The sequence below is a fragment of the Mytilus californianus genome, unplaced genomic scaffold (genome assembly GCF_021869535.1).
Source record: "Mytilus californianus isolate M0D057914Y unplaced genomic scaffold, xbMytCali1.0.p SCAF_1, whole genome shotgun sequence".
Classification (NCBI taxonomy): Eukaryota; Metazoa; Mollusca; class Bivalvia; order Mytilida; family Mytilidae; genus Mytilus; species Mytilus californianus.
Genome location: NW_026262581.1, coordinates 134,581,989 through 134,601,734, shown reverse-complemented (window position 1 = coordinate 134,601,734; position 19,746 = coordinate 134,581,989). Strand labels below are relative to the sequence as shown.

Genomic DNA, 19,746 nt, shown 5'->3' with positions numbered 1-19,746 from the left:
TTATAGTATTCTGAAATGCTTTCAATTTGTTATCAGAACAGTTTCAAACAGATTCTAGACATTACATGTCACAAAACATGCACATAGGTTAAGCTGACAATAATTAAAGTCTTGTTTTCAAATTCTTTAAAAATTGAAACAGGGGTAGGGGTTATAAAATGTACTATCAAAGAAAAGTTACAGTATATGCAGTGATTTCTTATGGACTAACATTCTGATAAATAACTATTGTTAATAGAAAAAGTGTTTTTCAAGATTTTTCTATTTGAATAAATGTTAGTATAGGTTGCACTTTGTAAATACAGCTGTTTCACAAACCACGCCTCTTTTGGGGAGATATATAATATTCATAGATATTTTGTTTCAGTCAAATCAGAGCCAAAACAAAATTAAAATATTAAACAACAAACACATTGATATTAAATAACAGTATCAACACCAGTTCTTCTTAAGTCAAAAGAACTATCTATAAAGTCACCATTTTTTTCCATAATAGTAAAGTTTTCTTGTGTTAACATCCAAACAAATTTGGAAGATTCATCTAAATTATTAAAGTTCTGACAAGTATGAAGTTAAACTCTCATCAGCTAAACAAAACAAACTTACTTACAGACAAAGTAGCACAAAGATAAATTGAAGCGAAATCATGCTCCGATAATGTTATAGTGTTATGCAATGAATATTCGTCACCTACAGTTTTTGAAAAGTATTTAAAAAAAAAATGGGAGGCCAATTCTGACTGAAATTTAATCAACTTGGTACCAATAGAAACCGAATTGTCATAGGTTTATTTGCTTATTTGGTTGTATTTGTTAGAAGCGTTTTTCCTCTTCTGAAGATATAAAGACAAAAATTATTTTTGTCAGGAAATTTGCTATATAGTTCAACCAAGTTGAATTGTAATAAAAATATATAATTATACATGATAAAACAAAACAAAAAACAAAAAATTAAAATAAGACAAAGTTATGACCAAACAGACAAATACACTTCAAACAATTCTTTTTTTCAACTCATAGTTTGATAGGTTGTTAAAATGTAAGCATACATTGTACCAGCGTTCAAAATATTTTTCTTTTAATGTGTTAATCATTTGAAATATTTCGCAAAAGATTGCAGATGACGAATACTTATTGCAAAACACTGGACAAAAACGTGTGACAACCGTGAGGGACAAACAAAAATAATGACGACTGTGACTGCAATGGATTTCGCTCAAACCTGAAAAAATTGTTATCATAACATTGAAACGGTCAATCCAATTCTAATATTGGCATCCAGCGTTTAAAAATAAAATAAAAAAACGGACAAAAAAACCGGCAAAGTTAAACATTAAATGAAAGTGATTAAAAGACTATCCGAAGTACAAACGTTTGTGAAATTATGGATTAACTACTTGATTATTGGCTACTAAATGTCGAGCGGAAAATATTTTATTCATCAAGGCAACATGTTGATTACATGCACAAGGTCGGAGGCAAAGGCAGACACCAATCAGTATCGGAAAATAATATATGTACCTGTTTACTTTCCGATATGTTTAGCAAATTAAATATCCGGAAACCTGAGGTACGAAAGTATAGACTACATGTAAATATCTAAAAAAAAAAAGTTCAGCAACTTTGATTAAAAAAAGATGCAGAAGATACCAAAGGGACACTCCAAACTTATAAGTTCAAAGAGAAACTGAAAACGCTATCATGGCAAAATCATTTGTTTAGATAAAACATGTAAATTTGAGGATGCTTACAACAAAAATGAATTCGGTAGCCCTCTGTAAATTCTATATCAATATAACGGAAATTTTAGTCACATTGAAATAAAATTTTAAAAAGAAAATTCGCAGTACACGTTTTTAAGAAAAGTCAATTTAAAAACAAATCATTCAATAGTGTTTTCAGTATTTACGTGCATTCTAATATTATATATACTAGTATATATTTGTACTTCGTTTTATGGAATTTTCAGATTCCTTTATCTCTGAAATTTTAAATATACTTGCATACTTTTTGAATAATAACTTGCGGTTCTATTAGATGAGGGACTGGGTGGTGGTTTACAGACTGGAGAATAATGGGCGAAAAAAATAAAGGATAGAGAAAAATGGCCTAAAAAATAAAGAATACAGAAAATATATGAAGTAAATGAGGGACCCAATCTAGACCCTCTTAGAACAATTTGCCCGCAAAATTTCATAAACATCCTTAAGATTGTCCATTGACTTACCTATTACCTAAAGAAATCTAACTGACGCGAAACAGAACTGTTTCCAGACGGAAACAATTGCATGACGTTGTGCATTGTTACGCTTCTTTTATGACGTTTTCTGTTCAAATTTCAAATCAAGGGCCTATCCCATGGCACTCAACGGTATTGTAACAAAAAAAGCCGTGGCACTCTAAGGGTTAACCTTTTCGCTGCCAAAATTTTTCAAAATCCAAAATAACGTTACGCCTATGACGTTGCTAAATTTTACTACAACGTCGACAAATGCCATTGAAAATCTTGTACCGTCGTTCACGTGATTCCACACACAGCCGTAATGTTCAAACCAATTAACCAAGTTCGATATACATGTGATATAAACTGAATTTATGCACACAAAAAATGGGCGCATATTAATGTACAAACTATTTAATTCTGATTCAAAATTAGATTAGATTTTGAAATAAACAATATGATGAATAATAAATGAATGAAATGTTACGCTTACGGATATTTGTTTTGAAAGAGATATACAATTACTTTTGATGCCTTCTACAAAATCCGTCCATAGAATTGGGATTCAAACTTATGTGTTATTGCTATAAACATTTACTTTTAAGTCGTGTGAAAATATTGGGGGGTCACCGGATTCGTTTTCCCCCAGTAGAAATTAATTAGTCTCACTTATGTACCGTACACAAGAAAAGGTGAAAACAAAACAAATATGATCGTAAGGTCGTGATATTGGTTTTTTTTTTATATCATACATCACTCATGCACAAATGATTTATACAATGAGCAAACACGAATCCGGTAGCCCTCTTATATGTTATTATCGTTAAAAAGAAAATTTTTACAGCAATGAAATAGTATTCTAAATAGAATTCCTTGGACGGATTTTCAAAGTGGGAAAAATTCACATTCTCTGCCGCGTTTTCCATACATTCTTTACATTAATAGACCCTTTCCACGTAATCGACAGGATCTTTGAAAGTATAAATCCTTCATATCTTTTTTATATAATTCAGATGATTCCAACGAATTATATAAACGCATACAACAATTCAAGGTACTTTCGACTCCTAACTTAATTGACTTTGATAGCCAGTTTTTTGTGTCGAAGTCGGTGGTTATTATGCCGGTACTGTGGCTTCCTGTATAAATAATATCTGACCACCACAAAATAGACAAGAGTGGCATGTATCATCGTGTCCAAGTTTAGAACATACACAACAGTCCCTCACTTCGCTCATTCAAGATAGCTACGGACCGTATACACTTCTTCGTCGTCATTGTTGCTCTCTTTCGATGCTGGAATTTCCAACAATTTCCTGCATAAATTGCAGAATAGTTTTAAACGGTTTTCGTCTCACAAACCTCTCTTTTAGGATCAATGAAACGGCAAAAGAGTTTGTTCACAGTTACCTAAACTTGAATCGGAATGGTATTAATAAAAAAACAAATGAAACAATTTTTGAGTGTGGATTACGCTTCATATCTATTTGTATACTAGTATTAAAACTCATAATACAGCGACAAATTTTGAAGAATACCTATGGGGAGGTTTGAGCGCCCTCAATCATGTTTAACCCCGTCACATTCTTTATGTGCCTGTCCCAATTCAAGAGTTCAGTGGTTTTCTTTGGTTCATGTCTGTCATATTCGTTTTTCGTGAATAATATTATTGTTTTTTTTTTTTTTGAATTAGGCAGTTAGTTTTCTCAATTGAATTGTTTTACCTATCATGCGATGATTGATAACGGGACTCTTTACCGTTAAAATAGAGGAGATTACAAAATGAAACATTTAGAGAATCTTAATTTTCTTTAAACTGCCATTTTGTTTTTTGCTTCGGACATACCTGTGAATAAGCTATGACACACTTCAAACACACTTTTAAAACAGTCAAAGCCGGTATGATAATACGTGTATGATAACTTCTGTTTCAAACTAAGCTGGTTCTCTGTTGACTTCTACACTTTGTTCATAGACAGTCGGTGAGATTGTAGAATCTAATTAGTCAAGAGACTTTTTCAATTATTCAGTCAAATTATGTGTATTATACTATATTGCACTTCCCACTGCAAACATGGAGAATTTGATTTTATGCTACAATCCAAAAAATCAACTAATAAAGATTGAAAGAGTATTCTTTTTTCAAACCAGTAATTGTATGGAAAAATTGTTTCCTTGGCTACAATTTACCGTTAACCCTTTTGATGCCACATTTAAAAAAATCAACATTTCGACGTTGCCAATAGGCAATGACAATTTGATATCGCCAGTGCCAAATTCTTTTGACGTCTTCTTTTTTGGCGTTTTTTTTTCTCATATTGTTTTATAAAGTTGTTTTTTCTACGCGAACGGCATTCACAATGGCGGTGACCAGGAGATCATTTTGATAATGCTATATTGACCGATTTAAATCTTTCTATACAAATTTGCTTCTTGATGGACCAAGGAGATTCATGAATGTAAAGTTAACTGATAATTTTTTGAAAATACTGTTGAATTTGTGCAATTTACGTGTTAATTACTTTACCCATTTAAATTTTCGACTGATATAATTCTCCAAAACGCAAGACCAATTATTAAAAGTTCTTTTTTTAATTGCAAGGGAATATTCAAGTATTATGCAATACGTATTTTCCACCTACAATTTTGGCTCTATATTTTCATATAATAACAGTTTTTAAAAAGATATTTTAGGGTATTTATGGGCGGATTTTACCAAACCATGAGTTGAAAGACACAGAATTGTCGGGAGTATATTTGTTTATTTGGTCATAATTTTATCTTCGATTGTTTTTGTTTCCTACTGATGTGAACATTGATATTAATATTTTGCAAACTAATTTGGGTAAAATATATGGCAAACTTCGGGATAAAAAATTATTGTTTATATCACCAGTAAAAGATAATTGTCCAAGGATAAATATAACTTATAATCAAATAGATTTGTGATAATTTTTTTCTATTGGTTGATTGAAATCCAATTAGAAATAACTTTATAAAATTTATATTTAAAAAATGTAATATATAGCCAAAAGTTGTTCGTGAAAAATACTTCTCGGCCACTGTATAAAAGGGGTTTGTACATAATTTCTTCAGTTATAATCGTTTTTCCCCATGTTCAAGAACCTTTATTTTTCTATAAGTAACATTTTGATTTAACAATTACCGATAAAAAAGGAGGCGAGTAATGTCGTGATATTTAACCTCGAAACATTGTCCTGAGCTGTCTCTATACATAAACCATGTGAGCAGTAGTCTTTTTTTATATTACATGTAAGAACATTTCTTTTCTTGTATTTAATGTTTAGGGATAAATTTAGAAGACGGGCTTAAATTTATCTTAACTTGTCTCGACACGGGACTATTTAATATATGAAGTTATATAGATGTGATTGCGTATTGAATGTTTGTCAACCTCTGTTTGTCATGATTTTTTTTTTAATTTATGGTGTCTTTTGATGTAGGCCTATACCACTTTTTTTTTATCTTGGAGATAGGGTTTTAAAGGTGACGAGATTCCTTTTGACATAACGTTCGAGAGTTTTCATTTTGTATGACGTCACGTTTAGCCATGACGTTGATGCACCAAAATCATTCATGAAGTTTAGCAGAATTTATTTATCTATTTCAAATTAATACATTTTTTCAATATTAAAAGTATTATTTCTTTTTGTAATGCATTATATTATTTAAATTTAGAATAGGAATTTATTTTATGTATCAATTTTATGTTTTATGCAACATGAAACAAATTGTTCTGTTTATTTACATTTCTAATTGCGTACAAAATCATGCTAGTCTTGTCTATTTCATTGTCTTTGTGTCTTCCTTCTACAATTGTTAATTTAATTTCTCACAGAAAAGGACCTTATAGTGCACAATAATATCATAGTTTCCACACAAAATGGAGAACATTAGCATTGTAAATAACAAAAGTAACCAGTTGGATGAAGAAGATGTTTCTATACATCTCGGGGACGACGAAATATTGTCCTGTAACGGGGCAGCAAGTGATAGTTTAATATCAGAAACAACTGCATTATTGTCCTCTGAAGACAGTCATTTACATCTGCAACAATCTTTTACTGGACAAAATCCAACATTAAGTTCAGATTCAGATATCCAATTACATTGTTCTCAATTTCCTCTTCAAAAAAGAGATTTTAGAAACTCGTCAGTAAACGAACTTTCTGATGAAACGTTTCTCAAACTGAACATTGATGAGGAGTTTCGTGACCTTCCGGATGGTAAACAATATCATTTATTTGTGTCATATTCCTCTGGAGACGTTATTGAAGTCAACAAGATTTGTGGACAACTCGAGAAAAGATTTTTCTTGAAATGTTTGAACTATGAAAGGGATTTTACTCCTGGAAAGAGGATAGATCAAAACATTTACGATACAATGATACAGAGTGTAGCTGTATTGACAGTTTTGAGTCCTAATTTCATTGAGAGCTCATGGTGTATGACAGAAGCTCAACATGCTCTAGATCTATCGTATAAGTCTAGGAACCATTTAAGACTGATTCCTATTCTTATCCGTACTCCAGACGAAGAATTACCAACGTTATTGAAATCTCATCGCTACATAGATGCACGGAACATAGAAGACATTCCAGCCAAAATATTTGATGTGTATTCCAATCCTGGTAAATATTTTACATAGTTTATAAATATTATGATTATGCATTCGAACAAATACAAAAATCGACCGTAAACATTGTACAAATAATCCTTAATTAGAAAACCAATTTCATAGATTTTTCTTACTTACATTCATCATTCATCAGTGGCGCTCAAATAAAATATGTTGAAAGCAAAATCAATTACGAAGTTGAAGAACATTATAAACCAAAATTTCCAAAAAAGTTGTGCTTATTATCGCCTAATCGATTTAAGCGAGTGACATTTTTCAAAAAGACCCTCCTTTAACAATTTTAATGAACCCACCTAACATACAGCTATTTAATATATCATTCGAAAGCTTATTATCTGTACTTTCTGTGTTGCCCGGTCGTCAATAATTCGTACAGTACAATTTTTGTTAAATCAAAGTCAAATATCAAGAATGAACATTCCTAAATTTCGCAAGAATTAAACAAAATGCGTCTTGCTAGTTCTTGTATGATATTTTTTTTTCTAAAAATCATATGAACATAATAGAACAGAATACCATAATTCCAAATCAAATGCACATTAAAATGTTAATTGCGCAATCTTCAAAGAAAACTGCAATTCTAAAAAAATCCATCAAAAATAATAAAATTGCACTTACAGCAAAATATTTCTTTAGGTATCAATATTTATATGTCAAAAATAAAATTAATTTGTCGTTTATAGGGGAAGGGATTTTTTTTGTCATTTAAAAACTGCAATTAATATAATAATGGTCAGGAATCAGCCTTCTGATCCAGCTTTTGCAGTTGCCCTCAATATCGCCATTTGCAAATATAAGGATCAGTTTGCTTTTACTGTTTAGATAAAACATCGATTGATGTCAATATCAGGAGAAAATAATTTACCATATTTAAAAAAAGGGGTAATACAAGTGTTTAAGGAATATACAAGGTACATACAGTAAAAATATGGTTTTTTTTCTATGTCAAAATTGGAAGACGTGTTTAAGAAGTTTATTCTCGTTAAATATTCGAATTAATATTGTTTGCACCAAGCGCTAATAATCCCTGATCCGGGTTTTTTTTTCCTGTTAGGACATTATTACATACTATATTAGTTTTATCAAACATGACTGAAAACTGGTATTGTAGAAGATTTATTACCATTCTGGAGCATATTCAATCACCACTGGTTTAAGGTAGTGTTCGTATATTTCAGTGCAGTGTTTTGAAGACTGTTGTTTTTCTGTCCTACTTTTATCGCTTTGGTCATTATGTTATACTAGTATAAGTGTTTATCGGAAATGTAGGAATCATCTTGTCCCTACGATCATTTTTATTTCTTTTCATTCATATGTCCATCCATTAGTCTAAAAAATCTTTGTGATAGGCAATACTCCTGATAAATTTTAGTGAAGTTCATAGTTTTGAAGTGCACATATGGAGATTGTACATGAAGGGATATATTCCTGATATACACATTCAAATAGAGTTAAATAGCAAACAATCTAAATTCAACATTACAGTCCTGCTTTTAAGTTATGTCATTTTTAACGCGTGTTTTTTCTCACATATAAAGATACCGTTTTTGTATATATTTTTTTTTTATGTCAACTAATGTCAAACACTTATTACAGTTATGAGATCTTCGCACCATTAGAAAACCAAACGAACAGATTATAGCATGCAAAACCATGCTAAATATTACACATAATAATCTTGCACGGTAATACAATCTGTCGATACCTATAGTTTGGCATTGCACAAGGTCATGTTTTTTTTCTGAATGTTAATGACGTCTTTACACTAAATCCACTTTGATGTTGGATGTGTACTGATTGATATTTTAGTCTTAGATACATGATTTTTTATTAGTTGTTATTGGCTTTGAACTAGCTGCCAGTAACTGCGAGTACTCTCAGATCTGTACTTAGTGTCTTTTTGTTGTGGGGATGTAGAAGTACCCTGTCACGTCCACTCTGTGTTTTTGTTAGATGTATTTCTATTTGTATCCATCTGATTAGTTAAGCCTTTTTCAACTGATTTTTATAGTTTGTTCTTATGTTGTACTGTTACACCACTGTCCCAGGTTAGGGGGAGGGTTGAGAGCTCACAAACATGTTTAACCCCGCCACATTCTTTATGTGCCTGTCCCAAGTCAGGAGCCTGTAGTTCAGTGGTTGTCGTTGGTTCATGTCTGTCATATTTGTTTTGTTATAAACTAGGCCGTTAGTTTTCACAATTGAATTGTTTCATGTTTTTCATGTTGGGGCCTTTTATAGCCAACCAAATGGTATGGGTTTTTCTCATTGTTGAAGGCCGTACGGTTGCCTATAATTGCTTACACCCACTTCATTTGAACTTTTGTGGATAGTTGTCTCATTGGCAATCATACCACATCTCCTTATTTTTATAAAGCATTGGCAATTAACAAGAAGCATGATTGCAGTAATTTGATGATGTCAAAAACGTCATAAGCACTACATGAAATATGTTATTTGGTTTTATGGGGATTAACAATTGATTCAGAGACAAACATTTTGGTTTTCACTCATTTTTATCATTTTCACTGGAATTTCTGGAACAAGGCGCTATTTATAAAAAAAATGCGTCATTAATATTTTAAAGTGCGGTTGATAATAATGACTCATTGCCTCTGTTCTAAAAGTTCTTCATATTTCCATGCAGTATTTTATTATTTAGAAGACAGAATATGCAAAAATGATGATGTCTTGTAAAATTAGAAACTGTCCGTCCTTCACCTTTCATCGTGATTTGACAGAAATTGCACCGGGCAAAAACGATAGTACAGATGCTATGCTTTCGAATGATATATGATTCATCCGTATGTTAGGTGGGTGCAATAAAAATAAAATGTTATTGTTAATGTCACTCGACTAGTACGCTGTTGCAAGATAAATTTCCGTTTTCTGCAATAAAACACCCTTGTCAGTAAATGCGTTAAGCTCGTGAATATTTCAACTATACGGATATTACTAACAGGGATGTGTTGCTTCCACTAAAACTGCTCCAACGTTAACAGAGGTATGAAATTGACACTACTCAAGTTTAACGGTCACCATCACGAGTTGATCGATACGATGTGTCGGTGTCTCAACTCTCTAACGACATGTTTTTGTAGTCATAAATTTAGATACCAGTAAAGTCGTCCGATCTGTAATTTTACCGCTTGTGTTCTATTCTCGATTGTGATATTTAAACTGAGTGTGGATTCAAATGGCGGGTGATGCATGGAAAGCAGGACCACTAACCCTATCAAAGCATCCAGTCTCGCTCCTTTCGAAATGTTTTTTTGTGTACTCTAATTTATCTCTACTTAATCGATTAACGAGATCTGAAAATCGATAAACTACTGTCGCTTTAATTAATTATGTACAATAGGTTTAGGGTAAAAAATCAACAAAAAAGTCGCAATAATCGTAAGTTGTTTGAAATAAAATTTTAACTTCATGTTGGTTGGATATTTTTTATAGACTGTTATAATATATTTGGAATAACCTGTATAAAGTTGCATACATAATACCAGTGAATTAAAGTTTCCGTCTTTTACAACATGTACTATAATGGCTATTTCAAACAACTTAGAAATCAGACATCTTCATGATGTTAGTTTCACAGATTTTGTTGGAATCAGAGTTGGTTTTTTAACAGTTTGATTTGTCCTACCCTAAACAAAGTATTAGTATCTAACTTGGAGATTCTTTTCTATGAAATAAGTTGGACTTATTCTTTCAGTCTGCCTTTAAGTTTACAATCTGGAATGCTTGTGTAAAGATTATTAGAAATGTCAAATATTTTACATACTATTGCAAGGTGAAACAGACCTTGATTGTCAGTACCCAAACAGATCTTTGGAAATATGACAATAGTGATTTATTAACGGAAAAATAGGTAAATATGGAGACTGCAAAAATAAACATATGGACAACTTTAAAGTAATGGAATAATGATGGTTCCCTTGTATATAAATTTTGCTATATTATAGACATGTGATTTTTTACACAAAGTCCATCATGTTTTAATCAATGTTATTTATATAAAAACAAATTGCATAATACAAGACAAATAAACATTAATTCGAATAAAGACTATTTTTTATTTATTTCAGGTGTAAACAAACTTGAATTCATAGAACAGACAGGTAAGGCAATTAGTATATAAGTGTTTTATCACTTTTAAGGGAGGATATTTAATCAATGAAGGTAGGATAAAGCGGGAATTGCATAAACCATTCTCATTCAGAAACTTTATAAATGGCACTGGAGTTCGATATTTTTGTTAATAGATATAAGAAGATGTGGTAAACCGTATGAGTGCCAATGAGACAACTCTCCATCAAAGTCACAACTTGTAAAAGTAAACCATTATAGGTCAAAGTACGGCCTTCAACACGGAGCCTTGGCTCACATCGAAAAGCAAACTATAAAGGGCCCCAAAAATGACTAGTGTTAAACCATTCAAACAGGAAAACCAACGGTCTAATCGATATAAAATCGAGGAACGAGAAACACTTATGAACCACACCAACAAACGACAACCACTCAACATCAGATTCCTAACTTAGGACAGGTGCAAACAAATGCAGCGGGTTTAAACGTTTTAGTAGGCGCCAACCTTTACCCTACCTGAAATAATAGTGTAACATCACAACATAGAAAGACACACTATAAAATATCAATTGAAATGGATTAACTCAATCAAAAGACATATTAACAAAAACAAGTGAGCATACACTGAACGAATAAATTTGATATATGACACAATGTAAATACAAAATTAATAAAACGAGGGGGTTAGATGTAAAACAATATCAGAAAGACTTGTTGTAAGATATACATGGAGTACGGATATAATGTTTACAAAATAAATCATTTTGTTGTTCCTAGTACGAGAACAAAAGTGAAAATTTATCGTCATACTAAACACTTATCAAAGGTGGTATATATTAAAAATAGTGAGACTAGATATAACATTGAAGAAGTAAACATTTAATAACACAAATACCTTACAAACAGTATCAACAGGTCAAATTAACACGAAAGTACGATTTCCCGAGAGTACTCGCAGTTACTGAAAGCTAGTAAAAAGCCAAAAACAATTAATAATAAAAAAAATCATGCATCGGAGACTAAAATCAACTAAAACACATCCCAGGGATTTAGTGTTTTAACGTCATGGACAGTCAAAGAAGACATGACTTGTGCAATGCCAAAATAAAAGTATCGACAGGCAGTAAGATAGTTAGGAGTTAACCTGTTAATAAATATGCATAATGTAATATATAGATAGAGTAATCTCTATATAGAAAATGAACGTGGATGTGTATTTAAACCGTTTGAAAAGAATACAAATTCAGTTATGTCAGTTTAATTTGCTGATGACAAAATCGATATTTGTGCCAATGTAAACTATATTCAAAGATCTAATTAAAACATTGGTAAGATAATCTTTACTAATAAGTTTGTTTAAAGGTTCGATGAGTTTAATACCTTTTTACACACAAATAAGGTCATTATGACGGTGCGTCTATCAAACTTTTTTTACACATCTTTAAGATGTGTTGATAAAATCCAACACTCAAGTTACACAAAATTAAATGATGTGTAAGTGGCTGAACTATACCGTGTCTAAAATTCCAGTATTACTTTGAATATGTGTCAGATACTGTAACAAGTCAAAGCGAACATTTATAACCAAAAGCAAAGCGATTTATATTATTTTTAGAAAATCTACATTAACGATGAAGATTACTACATTTATACCCACATATCTGACAGTTTTGTATTTGCTGAATCAAAATTATCACACAAAATGATTCATTTTTAATAGGGATTCTAGGTGGCCAAAATCACATTGTTATGAATTGATTAATAATGCAGTCAATATATATGTTTTATTGATAAAGTATACAAGAGGTTCGTATCCTTTAAGGTAGATTACTACTGGAAGTGTTTTACGACCTTGACTGGATATACATCCCTCGCACGGTCGGTACATTAAGGTAGATAGGGTGTCTTCCTCCATCTTGGATTTTGAAATACCAGACAATAATCGGTCTAGATCTTTAATAAAATGTGCAAATTTTGAGAGTAGTGGATAATTCATATGTAAGAATTTTCATTTTAATATAGAAAATGACATGTTTTATTATATTTATGGTTGTATTTTACAAAAAACAGAATACTTTTGTATGAATAATTTGTTTCCAACTTTGCCACATAAGGGGAGGCAACTCAAATGTAAGGGCAGATAATTCAGATAATTTTTTTTTACAATAGAATGTGTTAGGAATTTACCTATTTTATTATGTAGCAAGAAACGCGAACCGTGAACCCATTTTTTCTTTTTCTTATCTGAAAGTATAATAGAGCTATCTTCTCATATTTTATCTCGAAATTCTATGGTGTAGTTTTCGTTTTATGGCAGAAAATTGCGTTTTCCATGCATAATCTATACAAAATCTGTCAATTTTGCACAACCTGTAGCGTGAAAATAAGCCCCGTGACCCATTCTTTTTATTATTTTTTTTCAAAAAAGGCATGATATAAACTACATTTTGATAAATTATTAAAAAATTCTATGGATTATAATTTAGACACCCCATCTACCTTAAGGTGGAATGGTATTTTCTGGGCCATAGGTATAATTTGTAATTTGTTTCATATTTAGAATTTTAACCACTTTCTGAAAAGAACCCAACCCTCCACATATACTTATTTTAATTACTTTTCATTTTAGTTTCAGAAACATATATGTCAATATGCATGATGACCGTTTTCCATTTCCGTTTGCTACTAGTTCTTCGCAGCCTTTTCACATGCAGTAATTACAAAACTTTGAAAAATTCGAAATTTTTGTTTTCATCTACATGTGAAAATTATTTTAATCTCTTATAGACCTGATATTTCCTCGGCTGGAAAAATATCTTTAGTGGATTGTGTAATTTTGGTGGAAAGTAGCCTATTTCTGTAAAGTAAAGACAATTTATTTTATTGTGTGCTCTTTTCGCCAATTTAAACAACACTGGCTGGATGCGACTTATCGCTGATTTTTCCGTCGCCATGAGTAACACAAAAGATTGCACTAGTGGAGCAGGTACTTATGTTTTTCCAGGACACATACACCCTCATAAATTATATGGTTTAAAAAGGGCTCATGTAACTTTTGCTGTTGGTTTCAGTGTTGTTGTTTTTTGGTGTTATTTTACTTTTCAATGTCTGTCTTGTTTCTACTGGTAAAACTCTTGACTACAACAACAACACCTTTTTTTTTAATCAATGCATCATTTCGGAATTATATATTCCAAGTGATTTATGAATCTTGCGATTTTTTATTGTTAGACAAGTGGCAATTACCAATCCCTTATTGTTATATGTTTAAACACAGCATATGAATAGTTGATACATTAAGTGAAGTAACACGGCGGAGTTCTCTAGTAGAACAGAAATAACTGACCGATTTTAGAGCATCTGAGTGTTTGTTGGGTTCGTGATGCTAAATATTTGGTTATTGTAGACAGGTGCTTACCATTTCGTTTTTTTTTTCTTCTTCTTACGGTTATGTCGTTAGTTAGTAGATATAAGAAGATGTGGTATGAGTGCCAATGAGACAACTCTCCATCAAAGTCACTATTTGTAAAAGTAAACCATTATAGGTCAAAGTACGGACTTCAACACGGATCCCTGGCTCACACCGAACAGCAAGCTATAGAGGGCCCCAAAAATGACAAGTGTTAAACCATTCAAACAGGAAAACCAACGGTCTAATCTGTATAAAATGTCGTTGTCTACTTTTTAATCAACCTATAGTTTTTATTCTCCCTCAGCTATATTGAATGCAGAATATATAATGCTGTTTCATGTTGATAAAGAAGTTTAGCAGTTGAACGTGTACTTGTACGTGCACTTGTACGGGTGAAATACACGTACAAGTACACGTACACGTACACGTTCAGGTTTAATTAGATGGTGCAACTTGTACGGGTATTGCTTCTTCCGTGTTATAAAGATAATTCAAATTTAGGAGATCCTTTATATTTTTATGAATTATCTGCAGAGGCTTGCAAGAAATTGTTCCGTTTTGAAGAAGATGACATTCCAAATTTATGAACAGCCTTGGATAACCCCGATTCCTTTGTATGTGTGTTCCGGTCTAGAAGCCTTGTCTTTTATTACGTAGATTAGCTTATCCTTGTCGCCTTTCAGACCTCAAATATGAAACTGCTATGTCTATAATCATTAATACAGCAATGAACTTTGTCTACGATGCTCATAACCATCTTTTACATGATTTCAACAGTAATTGGTTATCGCACAGACATTTACAAGAATACGATGACGTCGTTGCAGCTAGAGATGCACCTCTTCTTAATTGTTGGGATTTCATTGAAGGGACCGTTCGACCCTTTTGCAGACCAACTACAAATCAGCACATTTTATTTAATGGCCATAAAAGAGTCCACGATATATAATTTCAAAGCATAGTTGTTCCTAATGTACTTGTAGCAAACATGTATGGTCCGCTTGAAGGTCGAAGGCATGATGCCGGACTACTACGAGGGAGTGGTATTTGTGGAGAACTTCAGACATACATGACAACCCCAACTAGTGACATTTATGTTATTTACGGTGATCCGGCTTACCTTATCCGTATTTGGCACAACTTTTTGGAATTTTGGGTTCTCAATGCTCTTCAACTTTATACTTGTTTGGCTTTTATAACTATTTTGATCTGAGCGTCACTGATGAGTCTTATGAAGACGAAATTATAAGCCTGGTACCTTTGATAACTATTTACCCCATGACTACACACATCATAAAACCTTTTAATTTTGACATAGATCCTCCAAGTTTGGAAAATTATTTGTCTGGATGAAGCTATATTAGCTATATGTAATTCGTTTCTGTTGTACAATTGATGTGAACTTTGTCTTGAAAATAAAATGAATATTGTTGACAATATTAAATCTTAAATGTCTAATTCAAGATCCCGATCATGTTGAACGTCTAAACGAAATTGAAAGGGTGTTACTTTTAATTCCCATATACATTTTTCATAAATATGTTGCAAGAAATTCCTTGAAGGCGTATATCTTATCAATTTTTACCAGCAGCCTTCTCATCTCCGATTTGATTTGGATAAAAATTACTACACCCCCCCCCCCCCCCCCTTTGGAAAAAAGGAAAAGTTTCATGATTCCCCTTTTGAAATGAAAAGAAATTCCCCCATATGAACATTTGTACTTAGTTTCAAGTTGATATGACTTAAACTTGACCAAAAACTTTAACCTGAGAATGTACTGTTTTTACACTATCCCATTTATAAGTTCAGTGAACCGTAAAATTGGGGTCAAAAACTTAATTTAGCAAACAATTTAGAAAGATCATATCATAAGGAACATCTGTACTAAGTTTCAAGTTGGTGTGATTTCCAACATCATCATGAACTACCTAGACCAAAATCTTTAACCTGATACGGGACTGACGGACGAACGCACAGAACAGAAAACATAATGCCCCTTTACTATCGAAGGTGGGGCATCATAAAAGGTATAAACAGACACACGAATCACTGACCAAGGTACTCCTGTTTTGGAACATGTAAACGTCAAATGTGGTGGGGTAAAACTAAATTGTGGCATCTTATTTCAAGGAGACCACTAAAGACCCACTAAAACAAAATTAACACAAGCATTTTACCATCTCATTCACGAATCGCACAATATTCCCCAATGATAGTGAAAAATTACAACAAATTTAGAGTAATCAATATTTTGTAGAACATCAGAATAATTTATTTTTCTATTTACAAAAATATCAACTAATTTAGTTCTTGTCCGCGAGCTTTCTAAACATTTCAAAAAGCATCATCTTTTCCTGTCTTTCAATATCCATTCTCTGTCTCCTCTCGTTTTTCTCCAACTCAAATTTCTCTCTCTCGAACTGTAGTTGTTTTTTCTTCATTTCCATCTCTTTTTTCCTTATTTCCGTCTCTGTCTCTTTCTTATCTTGCAGATAAGAACAAATATTGTTGGATGATTTTGATTTCTTTGGTATAATAGCTTCTTCTGCATCACAATCTGTAAATACAAGGTCAAATGAAAATATTTCCTTTCCAATTAAAGGTTAAAACAATGAAATAATAAAGTATTGTGCTTATATTTTACCTTTGCGATTCAAAAACGTCTGCAATAAAATGCACGTTTCAAATCAATGGAAAAAAAACAAATGTTCTTACCATCTTTAAGATTAAAATTAAGAAAAAATAAAAAGATAGTTTACAGCAGAACCAAACATAACCACAACCATTTTATTTTCCAAACTAATTGATGCGAGTTATTTTATACAAAATTGTATTGTAAATATAGAATAACAAAAATAAACTAAAATTATTATTTTAACTTACCTTTTGTGGGTGTCAGGGTTTCTAATGCCCTTTTTCTAATGTCAAGGGAAGCCTTTCCAGGGAAGCTGTTTTTTCTTTATCTGCATCCTTTTTCCTCCATCAACCCTATCACCTCCTCCAGTAAACTTTCTCTTTCACTATATTCCTCATCTATACCTGATCTAAAACATATTATGTAAAATTATGAATCAAGCAGAATTAATTCAATTATACCCCATCGAAGACTTTACATTTGAAACTAAATCAAACATCAAACCAAAAGAACTTGCATTGGATTTGAAAGCTAATAAATTAAATGACGCTGAAACTTTAAACACTTTTACCACTTTTAAAAAATCTTTTTCATTCCTGTTTGTTCTAAAGCCACAGGCAATTGAATTTAGAGGGCTGCTCATTTTCTGGAAAAAATTATTCCTTTGATTTTGATTTAAGAATGTACCAATGTACACAATGTAAATTTTGTCAATTAAAGGGAAATATTCATTATAAAATTCATTTCAGGTACATTTCAGTGACATGTGCCCGCTTGGCGGTCCATATATTTCTTTTCATTTGTAAACAAAAAAATAATCCTGAATTCAATGTAATTAGAAAAGAGGGACGACCGATACCAGAGGGACAGTCAAACTCATAGATCGAAAACAAACTGACAACGCCATGGCCGAATATAAAAAGACAAACAGACAAATAATAGTACAGATGACACAACATAGAAAACTAAAGACTAAGCAACACGAACCCCACCAAAAACTGGGGGTGATCGCAGGTGCTCCTGAAGGGTAAGAAGATCCTGCTCCACATGTGGCACCCGTCGTGTTGCTTATGTTATTACAAATCCGGTAAATAGTCTAATTCGGTAGGTCACATTCGTGAAAAGGGAAGGATATTGTAGTTACGACATATATAAACATATCCGATATCATCTATGAAACGGTTATTTCATAACGGTCAACCAACTCGTGATGGCGTCCGTAAAATTTACGAAGGGATGATTTCAACTTCACCATTTGGATCTCTTGGTTTAATAGCTTCCTTGTGAGCAGCAATCCTCTATCAAGGAAATCATGATAGGAAATACAAGCCCGGGAATATCGTATCAATTGGGAGATATATACTCCGTATGCAGGCGCTGCTAGAATGTTGCTACATAGAAATGGAAAGTTCACAATTGGGAAGCTGAAATCATCTCTTTTGTCGTAAAGTTTTGTTTTCAACCGACCCTCGTTGTCAATTTCTAGATGTAAGTCAAGATATGAGGCAGACTTAACTGTATCTGTAGTGTCCTTTATCTCTAGTTCGATGGGATAGATTCGTTCAACTTAGTCACCAAATTTTGTATTATTTAGTGAGAGAACATCATCTTTATAGCGGAACGTAAAGTTAAAGGATATGGCTCACTTTTTATCTTTCTTCCTAAGAAGTTCCTGTATGAAGTCAGCCTCATAATAATAAAGGAACAAGTCGGCAAGAAGAGGGGCACAATTGTTCCCATTGGAATTCCGACTGTCTGTTGAAAAACACGTCCTCCAAACGTAACAAATATGTTTTCAATCAAGAAATCAAGCATCTTGATAATGTCAGTTTCAGAGAATGTTTTGTTTGAATCAGAGTGATTCTTTACAAAGTAGGATTTATCCCTCCCCAAAACAAGATACTTGTATCTACGTTCGCCATTCTTTTTAATGAAACAAAGTAATACCAACTCTTTCAATTTGTCTTTTTGTTTGGAATGGGGAATACTTGTGTAAAGTGTAGAAAAGTCAAATGTTTTAATACTATTGAAAGATGATACTAGAGCTGCATACTCCCGAAAGAAAAACGGAATTATTTCACTGCTATTTTCATTGAAAAAAATGTTCAGAAAAAACAATAAAACTCAGAAGTTTTTACTTAGTGTAAATCCCGCCTTATAAGTTCCCAATGGCGTGTATTTGTAAAACGTTGCATAAATCGATGACGTATTACGCACTGCAACAGGGAATTTCTCTACTACCCGTACACGTCTACTTTGCTAAACCTCTCTAATATGAGAAGAAATCCACAAGATTGGGTGGTTTTTGAATGTCAATGTGTCGAGAAAAATCATGACTGAAAGGGATTAGACTTTAAATGATTTGGTCCCAAATATGACATTTTTACGCCCCATTTTGCTATATTTATGTCAAATAAGTTCAGAAACACACACACTTTTATTTTATAACATGAATTTTGCATCAAATCTATATGAGATACTGTTGTTTGTGTTTTGAATATTTTTCGTTTTTTGACATGGCAAACGAGTTTGAATATCCCTTTGGTATCTTTCGCCTCTCTTTTTCAGGTATGTAATAACCGACTATTGATGAGAAACAATGCAAACATAAAGTTTTTTGCCAAAGGCTCTAATATATCGAGTTTCTAGACACATCACTTGGAAAAAAGAACTTCAGATAAAAACGTCAATCCTCTGCTTAAGGTTTTTTATGTGGACCTATACTCCCCC

The 19,746-nt window shown here is 32.3% G+C and overlaps 1 protein-coding gene across 1 annotated transcript in view; it reads left to right on the top strand.

The window, feature by feature from the left end:
- LOC127735504 (uncharacterized) overlaps positions 1–19,746 on the top strand; it is a 57,836-nt gene that overhangs the window by 9,175 nt on the left and 28,915 nt on the right. The window contains exons 2-3 of the mRNA XM_052245691.1: positions 6,080–6,872; positions 10,969–11,001. Of these exons, the coding sequence (XP_052101651.1) occupies positions 6,125–6,872; positions 10,969–11,001 (781 nt within the window). The 5' untranslated portion in view covers positions 6,080–6,124. The remainder of the gene's footprint in view (positions 1–6,079; positions 6,873–10,968; positions 11,002–19,746) is intronic.